The sequence below is a fragment of the Primulina eburnea genome, chromosome 16, assembly GCF_022965805.1.
Source record: "Primulina eburnea isolate SZY01 chromosome 16, ASM2296580v1, whole genome shotgun sequence".
Lineage (NCBI taxonomy): Eukaryota > Viridiplantae > Streptophyta > Magnoliopsida > Lamiales > Gesneriaceae > Primulina > Primulina eburnea.
Genome location: NC_133116.1, coordinates 16,908,615 through 16,921,104, shown reverse-complemented (window position 1 = coordinate 16,921,104; position 12,490 = coordinate 16,908,615). Strand labels below are relative to the sequence as shown.

Genomic DNA, 12,490 nt, shown 5'->3' with positions numbered 1-12,490 from the left:
GGGAAAAATTACAGGAGCTAGAGTTCCTGTATAACTCTGGAGAGGCTACCACTCCCAGACTGGTGGAACAGTTGACAGAAGTGCAGGAGCGCTTGAATATCATTGTGTGGGTGGACGTCTTTAAAGATGGTCACATCCATCAACTGATGCTTCAAAAGGAACTAGAGATTCTCAATCGCATAGCTTCTTCGCACAGCTTTTGTAAGACATCTTCGTCAGCTCTATCAGTTTGGCTGAGAATGTGGATAGATGATTGATGAGCACGAATTATATAGCATGTTAGGGCATTTATTTTGTCGTATTCGTGCTTATCTGGCATTTTTTATTCCGAGTTTTGCGCTTATTTCGTCCCATTATGGCTATTTGCAGGTTTGACCAAAAGAGGATGAAAGCCAAAGAAATGAAAGAAAAGTCAAACTCCGCAATGCCACGTCAGAAATACCCGGAAGAATAAGAGGAAAAATGAGAGTCTAAACACAGACCCTTACACGGACCCCGTGTAAGGGTCCGTGTACATCAACCCTCGGAAGAATTCTTGGGCAGAGTTTACACGGACCTGTAACCGGACCCCTACACGGGGTCCGTGTCCTTCACCACCCGAGTATCAATTTTACAGAGTAGTAGAAATAGAAGAAACAACAACTCGTCTTTGGACTCTGAAGCAGAATCTGAAATAGACCGTAAACCAGAAGTTACAGAAATGGCCGGAGAAGAAGTTAATCGTACGTTGATGGAGCTTCATCGACCAGCATTTGAAGGTTATGGGTCTAGTATCATCCGCCCTACGATTCAGGCGAATACATTCGAACTCAAGCCAGGCATCATCCAGATGATTCAACTCCAAGTCAAGTTTGGAGGATCACCGTCTGAAGACCCTAATGCACATCTGGAGAACTTTCTGTCAATCTGTGACACAATCAAGTGCAATGGGGTGAGTACTGATGCCATTCGACTCAGATTATTTCCATTTTCCCTACAAGGAGAGGCTATGGAGTGGCTTCGAGACCTTCCAGCTGGTTCTATCACGACATGGGAAGGATTGGTCGAGTTCTTTATGCACATGTATTTTCCCCCAACTAAGATTACACAGTTAAGAAATGAAATCACATCATTTAGAAAGAGAGATGGGGAATCACTGAATTCAGCATGGGCGAGATTCAAGAAGATGTTGAGGATGTGCCCGAGACATGGCTTTTCAATAGGCCAACAGGTTGAGACATTCTATTATGGGGTAGATCCTTCTGTGAGATCTATGCTCGATGCGGCAGCAAACAGAAGCTTGTACAGGAAAACGCCAACCGCAGCGCTCGAAATCATATCTAATATGGCCGAGAGCAATGTGGGTTGGCAAGACAACCGCAGGGAGAAGAAAGTAGGATTCCTTGAGATGGATGCTCTGACAGCAATTACAGCGAAACTTGACGGATTGACGCATCAGATGGCACAATTACAAGCACAGAAGTCAACACCAGTCAAGTTAGTGAATCAGATTCAAGGAAGTGCTGAAATGGTTGGTAGTTCATCTAGTGACATGCCATTCATGCCAGATATGTCCTGTGAGGGAATACAATGCTTCGGGGGAGACTCAGTAAATTATGTGGGAAACCACGGCCGACAACAGTACAATCCATACAGTTTTTCATATAACCCGGGCTGGAGGAATCATCCGAATTTTGGATGGAAGCAACCTGTGTGACACCCCTGACCTCTTTAAATAAAATACGCAGCGGAATAAAAATAATTTTCTTTAAAATATGGAAGGAGTTTCAAAATACATTTCATAAAAATGTTTACAAAATAGCAATACATGATCATTTAAATGACAAAGCCAAAAATACAAAACATCATTCCTATGATCATGTCAAAATCTTCCTTCCAACGGTGTATGCATATGACCCCAATCCACAGTCAACGTCCCGGGCCGCCACTCTGATCTGCATCACATGAAATAACTGAAATGAGAATAAATCTCAGCAAGTGGAACTCTTACATAGCAATGATACATAGTATACTCTGTAAAACATGACTTTGAAATCATAAATACCATCAACTCTGAAACATGAATACTGTAGCAATAACTGTAGCAATAGCAATAGCAATACGATGGTATTCTCTTTTCTCTGGTTGGATTGATATCAATAGTATCTCTGACTGTGGGTGCAAATATCCCATCGATATAAATCGATAACTGTGAGGGATACAAGCCTATGGGCGTTGATCAACTAATTGCATGCAATTCTCTGGCTACATATTTATCAATCCAATAGAAACATTTGAACTCTGAATAGCATTTAAAGCCGTCCTTTCACAATCTCATATTTTCTCTTGTATTCCCTTTTTAACAATAGTGAGACATACAATGCCTCCAATAGATAATCAATGAAATCAATATATAACAATGGATCAATGGAAGGGAATAACACTTTGAAACCTTTAAAACACAATACATATATCATCATGTGAGCAAAGGGATGAAATTCCACTTACAACCCAATAGAACACCTCAAATTTAGCTCTTGGTTCACCACCTACAACAATAATCCATAAATAACACCAACATCAACTCAATATCCAAGATTACAAGCTAATTAATCCATAAATCCAACAAGAACATCAACCCAAGTCAACTCTTACCCAAAACCTTAAAAGAATCGCACCAAAAGCTTACCTTAGCTTCCTTATACCACGGAGAACCTCGATCTCAAGTCGAAAATCGAACTAGATCCAAGAATCAAAGGTAGGAAATGGATGAAATGGAAGAAAACCCTTGCTCCTTAGAGAGAAAACGAGATTGAAGGGGAAAGAAGAAGAGAAATGAAGTCAAATCATCCAAAAAGTTACTTTAAATCTCGACCATACCTCCAAAAAGCAAGACCGCGGGTGCGGCACTCCAAGGACCGCGGGTGCGCCAAGCCTACGACCAAATATCAATTTCTGAACCACTGGGACCGCGGGTGCGGTCCTTACATGACCGCGGGTGCGCTCTACCTTCGGACCAAATCTTACTCTGCGCACAGCTTCTACAAAGATCGCCTCAGAAACGCCTCTTCCCGTCCGAATTGGAAAAAGTTGTAAACTACAAAGTTGTAGCTCTATGTCTTATCTTGACTCCCTCAAAATTTCAGATCATTTGGAGGTCTGAGTAAAAAGTTATGCTAAATCTCCCAACCTGTGTCACTGGAGGAACGTCGAAACACACAACACACTTCGGGACACTTTTGGCTTACCTTCCCCAATGATTTGAACAAAACTCAAAATAAGAAAGTTATAGCCTTATGTCTTATCTAACCACTCCAATTGGCCTCACCTCATTTGGATCAATATACTATTTATCATGAATTTAATCGTAACACCGCTACAATAACACTGCACATCATCTAAAACCAACCATACTATAAATCATAACTCGAAACTCTTAACATGCAAACTATACTTAAACTTACCCAAATAGCCAATAATCATACAAAATCTTAAACCATACCGTACACCGGGCTCGGCTATTACAATCTCCCCTCCTTAGAGGAATTTCTTCCCCGAAATTGACGTCACTGCACGAACAACTCAGGATATCTCTCTCTCATCTCATCAATATCATCAATATTCAACTTAACCATGCTATCCACATCAACCATAGAAGCCAAAAACCCATCACAACCTCTATAGCTTTCCTCTTAGGTGGCATCCTCTACTCTACAATGTGCTCACAAAAGACATATCAATATATAACAATGGATAGATGCAAGAAAACACCCGGACAGTTGAATGTAGACGAAGTCATATGCATTGGTCCGAAGAACACCGCTCTGATACCAAATGTGACACCCCTGACCTCTTTAAATAAAATACGCAGCGGAATAAAAATAATTTTCTTTAAAATATGGAAGGAGTTTCAAAATACATTTCATAAAAATGTTTACAAAATAGCAATACATGATCATTTAAATGACAAAGCCAAAAATACAAAACATCATTCCTATGATCATGTCAAAATCTTCCTTTCAACGGTGTATGCATATGACCCCAATCCACAGTCAACGTCCCGGGCCGCCACTCTGATCTGCATCACATGAAATAACTGAAATGAGAATAAATCTCAGCAAGTGGAACTCTTACATAGCAATGATACATAGTATACTCTGTAAAACATGACTTTGAAATCATAAATACCATCAACTCTGAAACATGAATACTGTAGCAATAACTGTAGCAATAGCAATAGCAATACGATGGTATTCTCTTTTCTCTGGTTGGATTGATATCAATAGTATCTCTGACTGTGGGTGCAAATATCCCATCGATATAAATCGATAACTGTGAGGGATACAAGCCTATGGGCGTTGATCAACTAATTGCATGCAATTCTCTGGCTATATATTTATCAATCCAATAGAAACATTTGAACTCTGAATAGCATTTAAAGCCGTCCTTTCACAATCTCATATTTTCTCTTGTATTCCCTTTTTAACAATAGTGAGACATACAATGCCTCCAATAGATAATCAATGAAATCAATATATAACAATGGATCAATGGAAGGGAATAACACTTTGAAACCTTTAAAACACAATACATATATCATCATGTGAGCAAAGGGATGAAATTCCACTTACAACCCAATAGAACACCTCAAATTTAGCTCTTGGTTCACCACCTACAACAATAATCCATAAATAACACCAACATCAACTCAATATCCAAGATTACAAGCTAATTAATCCATAAATCCAACAAGAACATCAACCCAAGTCAACTCTTACCCAAAACCTTAAAAGAATCGCACCAAAAGCTTACCTTAGCTTCCTTATACCACGGAGAACCTCGATCTCAAGTCGAAAATCGAACTAGATCCAAGAATCAAAGGTAGGAAATGGATGAAATGGAAGAAAACCCTTGCTCCTTAGAGAGAAAAACGAGATTGAAGGGGAAAGAAGAAGAGAAATGAAGTCAAATCATCCAAAAAGTTACTTTAAATCTCGACCATACCTCCAAAAAGCAAGACCGCGGGTGCGGCACTCCAAGGACCGCGGGTGCGCCAAGCCTACGACCAAATATCAATTTTTGAACCACTGGGACCGCGGGTGCGGTCCTTACATGACCGCGGGTGCGCTCTACCTTCGGACCAAATCTTACTCTGCGCACAGCTTCTACAAAGATCGCCTCAGAAACGCCTCTTCCCGTCCGAATTGGAAAAAGTGGTAAACTACAAAGTTGTAGCTCTATGTCTTATCTTGACTCCCTCAAAATTTCAGATCATTTGGAGGTCTGAGTAAAACGTTATGCTAAATCTCCCAACCTGTGTCACTGGAGGAACGTCGAAACACACAACACACTTCGGGACACTTTTGGCTTACCTTCCCCAATGATTTGAACAAAACTCAAAATAAGAAAGTTATAGCCTTATGTCTTATCTAACCACTCCAATTGGCCTCACCTCATTTGGATCAATATACTATTTATCATGAATTTAATCGTAACGCCGCTACAATAACACTGCACATCATCTAAAACCAACCATACTATAAATCATAACTCGAAACTCTTAACATGCAAACTATACTTAAACTTACCCAAATAGCCAATAATCATACAAAATCTTAAACCATACCGTACACCGGGCTCGGCTATTACAACCTGAAACTTCTGTTGAGCAACTACAGTTTAATCCTCCACAACATCCTACACAGCAAAGACCTCCTCAACAACCACCTAAACCGCCACAAGGTGCATGATCTTCTATGCCACCTGGTTTCAAGCCACAGGATAGCAAGTCGAATCTTGAGGATATGCTTGCCAAGTACATAGCTGGGAATGAGATGAGATGGCAAAACCATGATGCCATGATGCAAAGAGTGGAGACGCAACTAGGGCAGTTAGCGACACAAATGGCTACACGAGCTCCGGGTACACTACCTAGTGACACGGAAAATAATCCAAAAGGTGTCAATGCGGTCACGGCGACGTCTCCCATAAAGCAGGAAGTGATCGATGTTGAAGGAGATGAGGAGGGGAAGAAAATATCCAAGCAAGAGTCCAATGACACAAGGAAGAAAGGTAAGTCTCTAAACTCAAACTCGAATATTGATATTAAATCACTCCCATTTCCCCAAAGAGCAAAGCAGCTGCAATTGGATACTCAATTTTCAAAATTTCTTGAGATTTTCAAAAAGCTGCATATAAATATTCCATTTGCAGAAGCTTTAGCTCAAATGCCTTCATATGCAAAATTTCTTAAAGAAATTTTATCAAAAAAGAGGAAATTAGTTGACTTTGAGACAGTTAAGCTTTCGGAGGAATGTTCTGCAATTCTACAAAATAAACTCCCTCCGTAGCTTAAGGATCCAGGTAGTTTCTCTATCCCTTGCACTATTGGAACTTCAAATTTTAGTAAAGCTTTGTGTGACTTAGGTGCAAGCATTAACTTAATGCCATACTCTTGTTTTGAGAATTCAGAGATAGGTGAGGTAAAACCAACTAGAATTTCCCTACAGTTAGCTGATAGATCAATTAAAAATCATAAGGGAGTTGTAGAAGATGTGTTGGTGAAAGTTGATAAGTTCATCTTTCCGGTGGATTTCGTTGTGCTAGACATGGAGGAGGATCGAGAGATCCCTCTTATTTTAGGAGACCATTCTTAGCCACCGGGAAAGCTTTGATAGATGTGCAATAGGGCGAATTAGTCTTGAGGTTTAATGGAGAGAGTGTCATATTCAATGTTTTTCAGTCCATCAAATATTCTAATGATACTTCTAATTGTTTTCGAATTGATGCTACTGATGAGTTTGTTGAGTGTGATTTACAGGGACTGATAGGTGAGGACCCTTTGGAGGTTTGCTTAACTCATTCGTCTCCAGAAGAATTCGGAAATCAAGAGCTTGATGAATGTATCTCCTATTTGGAGGCAGGCAGACCGCTGTCGAAAACGGTAAACTCTAGGATTGGGTAGCTTGGGCATGTCCCACGACCTTTAAAATCATCCATCGAAGAAGCCCCGATCCTAGAGATGAAACCTCTTCCCTCGCACTTAAAATATCTGTTTTTACTTGATAATGAGAAACTTCCAGTGATTGTTTCATCTACTTTGACAGGTAAGGAGGAAGAAAAGTTGTTGCGAGTGTTGAGGGAGAATATCAAAGCCATCGGCTGGAGCATCACAGACATTAAGGGGATCAGCTCTTCTATTTGTATGCACAAGATTCTGATGGAGGCCGATCACAAGACATCTACTCAGCCTCAAAGGCGTCTGAACCCGGCTATGCAAGAAGTGGTGAAGAAGAGGTGATTAAGCTACTGGACGCAGGTATTATCTACCCGATTTCTGATAGTAGGTGGGTCAGTCCAGTACAGGTTGTTCCAAATAAAGGTGGGATCATTGTTGTGAAAAATGATAATAATGAATTGATTCCCACGAGCACTGTTACAGGGTGGCGGGTTTGCATCGATTATAGAAAACTTAACGACGCCACCCGTAAAGATCATTTCCCCCTCCCGTTTATTTATCAAATGTTGGAAAGGCTAGCTGGCCATTCTTTTTATTGTTTTCTGGATGGTTATTCTGGTTATATGCAAATTCCCATTGACCCTGAAGATCAGGAGAAAACCACTTTTACTTGTCCTTATGGGACATTTGCATATAAACGAATGTCATTCGGTCTATGTAATGCACCAGCGACTTTCCAACGATGCATGATGGAAATTTTTCATGATATGATTGAGGATTTCATTGAGATATTCATGGATGACTTTTCTGTATTTGGCTCCTCGTTTGATACTTGTTTAATTAACCTGTCTAAGGTTTTGGAGAGATGTGAGGAGTCGAATTTGGTCTTAAATTGGGAAAAATGTCATTTTATGGTGAGAGAGGGAATAGTATTGGGGCATAAAATTTCTGAAAATGGGATTGAGGTTGATAAGGCAAAAATCGAAGTGATTGAGAAACTCCCAGCCCCAACCAACATTAGAGGAGTGCGTAGTTTTCTTGGGCATGCGGGATTCTACAGACGCTATATAAAAGACTTTTCTAGCATTGCGAAGCCTATGATTAATTTATTGATAAAAGAGGTGCCTTTTGATTTTTCTGTTGAGTGTGTACATGCATTTCAGATCTTGAAAGAGAAATAAATCACAGCACCTGTGATGATAGCACCTGACTGGGGGTCGCCATTTGAGGTGATGTGTGATGCAAGCGAGACAGCGCTAGGGGCAGTGTTGGGACAAAAGAGAGAAAAATGCATTCATGTCATCTACTACGCTAGCATGACACTGTCAGCTGCCCAATTGAACTATGCCACTACAGAAAAAGAGCTCCTTGCCGTGGTGTTTGCGTTGGATAAGTTTAGATCATACTTGATAGGGAGTAAAGTCGTCGTGCACACCGACCATTCAGCTTTGAAATATCTGATGTCCAAGAAAGATGCAAAACCAAGACTAATTCGCTGGATTCTTCTGTTGCAGGAATTTGACTTGGAAATAATCGATAGGAAAGGCACAGAGAATCAAGTTGCAGATCATCTTTCGCGATTGGAATTCAAGTTAATGACTTTATTCGAGATGATTTCCCGTACGAACAACTCTTTGAAATCGACAGCTTACCATGGTATGCCGACTTTGTTAATTATCAATCAAGTAAGTTCATTCCTCCCCATTTTACATATCAGCAAAAGAAAAAGTTTTTCTCAGATTTAAAATACTATCTGTGGGAGGACCCTTATTTGTTTAGAATATGTGCAGACGGTATAATTCGTAGATGCATTCCCCAAGAAGAGGTAAGTGAAATTTTGTTTCATTGTCATGCTGGTCCGGCTGGAGGCCATTTTGGGGCAACTAGAACTGCGTCCAAAGTCCTCCAGTCTTGTTTTTATTGGCCTACTTTGTTTAAGAATGCGCATGAATATGTCACAAAATGTACAGATTGTCAGCGAACAGGTAATATCTCTAGGAGACATGAATTACTCTCAATAACATTCTTGTGTGTGAATTATTTGATGTGTGGGGTATCGATTTCATGGGTCCGTTCCCGGTTTCTTTTGGGAACAAGTATATTTTGGTGGCTGTAGACTACGTGTCTAAGTGGGTGGAAGCAAGTGCATTCAAAACTAATGATTCTAGGGTTGTCGTTCAATTTCTTATGAAAACATTTTCTCACGTTTTGGCACACCTAGAGCCATTATCAGCGATGGGGGTACTCATTTTTGTAATCGTCAGTTTGACCATCTGTTGGATAAGTATGGGGTCCGACATAAGGTGGCAACACCTTATCACCCCCAAACTAGTGGCCAAGTCGAGGTTTCGAACCGAGAACTTAAACGCATTCTTGAGAAGACTGTCGGTGCTTCGAGGAAAGAATGGTCTAGGAAACTCGACGATGCACTATGGGCATACCGCACCGCTTTTAAAACCCCCATTGGCATGTCTCCTTTCAAATTATTGTATGGAAAGTCGTGTCATGTGGGGACCCGGACGCTAATCAAGTTCTTAATCATAATTGGGACTAATTAATCAATTAAAACAGGGTCTAAATTTTTTTTATTTTTTTTTTTAAATGCGGAACGTAGTGACGTCAAACTCATATACATATCAGTATAAAATACAATACAAGTCCTGTACTGTATGCATTCAAAATAAACTAAGGTTTAACAACTAATGTCAAGTGTTCAACCCTATCTCTAATCCAAGTCCGGAGCCTCCACTCTAATCACGATCTCTCCTCATCTCCTGGACCCTGATCCTGTCCCACCTGTTGTCAAGTACACATACAGACAAGACAACAGCCGGATATACCGGTGAGAATATAATCCCAGTATAAATCAATGAAACATGCAATCATATAAAACAATATAAAGCATGTAATCAGGTAACAGATATATGTATCAAAATCTGAAACATAATCAATATCAATCTGTCGACATAACTCATAATTCAGACTAGACTCAATCCTAGTCTAGGGATCCCGGTTTCCAGATGTGGTATTCCTATATCGAATTCCGTAATAGAAGGAACCGTATTCCTATTACTCGATATAACCAATATCCTGGTATTCCTATATCGAATTCCGTAATAGACGAATTCCCATTTCCTATTACTCGATATAACCAAACATCCGGTGTCCTGACCTATCCGTCATGGACTGCAGTTCTATCTTTAATAACCTATCTTGAGACATCGTGCAATGTGCCGTGGCGATACCACCACTATCCGGCACTTTTGTCACAAGATAAATCGTCTACTACCTGTCATCTAAAATCAAGAGAACAAGTATATCATCAATTCAATGCAAATATCAATGCAATAAAGTAAAGTATGTGATTTAGGGAAACCCAAGTTTAAACCGACTCAAGTCAATCTCCCAATACCACATTGACTTATACCTTTCTTTCGTCGGTTTCTGGCTCGGTCAATGTCCTGAACTCACAGCCTGTCTGGCAATGACAATATCAATAATCTCATATCAATATACCCTTCGAATCAATAACAATCCGATCAGTCTGGATTTAATTCAAAATCAACATTATAACGGTACAATTTCAATATCCCCGTCAATACCAATTCAACAGATAATAGTTACAATCCATAACTCATATCCAATACACTCCGTAATCCTGTCACAATTCAAATCTGTCTGGTATAAATCACTATACCCCAGAAAATTCATAACAATTTCATAATCAGTCCGTTTCTTAATCTGACTTCGATTCTACGATGTCTAATATGTCAAGAACATCATATATGAATTCCATTCAATTCTGACAATATCATAATTCTAAAACATGTCAAAACGTAGTAAAACTTACGTCCAGTTGTAGCCTACGTTGCCAGGAACTCAATGCCGAAGTCGGATTCAAAATCAGACGGACGGATTTATCAGAAAAGGCGTAAGGATTTTCTCCTTTCTTCTTCAGACCCTTTTCTCGATTTCTTGCTGCTAAATTCTGAAGAAACAAATGTCTATCATACATATATATACTATGCATGAATTCGACGAGGTGGCAGAATTTCCGCACAACACGCAACACCGCGGGTGCGGTCGTTGCTGCACCGCGGGTGCGGTCCTGCACCGCGGGTGCGGTGCTGTTACATACCGCGGGTGCGGTATTGCTTCGGCAGTCTTCTCCATTTTCCTGTAGCACCACCGCGGGTGCGGTCCAACCCTTACCGCGGGTGCGGTCTTGCATGCTCATATTTTCATAATTTCGTTCTGAATACATTCCTCGGTGTCCCGATTAATCCCGTCATAATCACATGAAATGATAAATCAATCATCGTTAATTACCGTGATTAATTCTTGGGCATTACATTTCTCCCCCCCTAAGATACGATTTCGTCCTCAAAATCACAAGCAATCAATCATATCAGAAGGAGTATATATACAGAACAGTATAAAGAATTTACATCAGTGAAACAATGCTGGGAATTCCTGTCTCATATCTGATTCAGTCTCCCAAATGGCCTCTTCAACACCATGACGAGTCCATTGAACTTTCACAAGAGGAATCCTCTTTGTTCTGAGCTGTTTTTCTTTACGATCTATAATCCGGATCGGTTTCTCGACATAACTCAATGTCTCATCCAGCTCAGTCTCGTCTGGTTGAATCACGTGAGAATCATCAAAAAGATATTTCCGCAGCATTGATACATGAAAGACATCATGTATTCCAGATAATGAAGGCGGTAAGGCAAGTCGATAGGCACGATCCCCTATCTTTTCAAGAATCTCATATGGACCGACATATCGTGGAGACAGTTTCCCTTTCTTGCCAAATCTGACCACTCCTCTGAAAGGCGAAATTTTCAGGAATACTCGGTCTCCAGCCTCAAATACCAACGGTCGTCGTTTGATGTTGGCATACTTGGCTTGTCTGTCTTGAGCTGCCTTCATTTTCTTTTGAATCAATTTAACTTTCTCGGTCATATCTCTGATCATATCCGGTCCAGTCTCAGGAACTTCAGAGATATCATCCCAATATAATGGAGATCGACACTTCTTTCCGTACAACGCTTCGAATGGAGCCATCTCAATATTCGTTTGATAGCTGTTGTTGTACGAAAACTCACACAGAGGCAATGCATCTTGCCAATTAGTACTAAAATCCAGTACCACAGCTCTCAGCATATCTTCCAATGTCTGGATAGTCCGCTCTGACTGTCCATCGGTCTCTGGATGATATGCGGTACTCAGATGTAACTTCGTACCTAGAGCTTGCTGTAAACTCTGCCAGAAGTGCGAAGTGAATCGAGGATCACGATCTGAAACAATCGACTTCGGCACTCCGTGCAATCTAATCACTTCTCGGTTATAAACATCGGCCATCTGGTCATACCTGTAGGTCATTTTGTATGGAATAAAACATGCAGATTTGGTCAATCGATCAATCACGACCCAAATCGCATCACAACCTCTGGAGGATCTCGGCAACTGTGTCACAAAATCCATGGAAATGTGATCCCATTTCCATTTAGGAATGGACAAACTCTGTAACAATCCTCCTGGTTTCTT

The 12,490-nt window shown here is 40.4% G+C and overlaps 1 protein-coding gene across 1 annotated transcript; it reads left to right on the top strand.

The window, feature by feature from the left end:
- Window positions 1–700: 700 nt before the first annotated feature.
- Window positions 701–1,696, top strand: LOC140816080 (uncharacterized). The gene has a single exon (XM_073175146.1). It carries the CDS (start codon window positions 701–703, stop codon window positions 1,694–1,696), a length of 996 nt encoding a protein of 331 aa, XP_073031247.1.
- The last annotated feature ends 10,794 nt before the right edge of the window (window positions 1,697–12,490 follow it).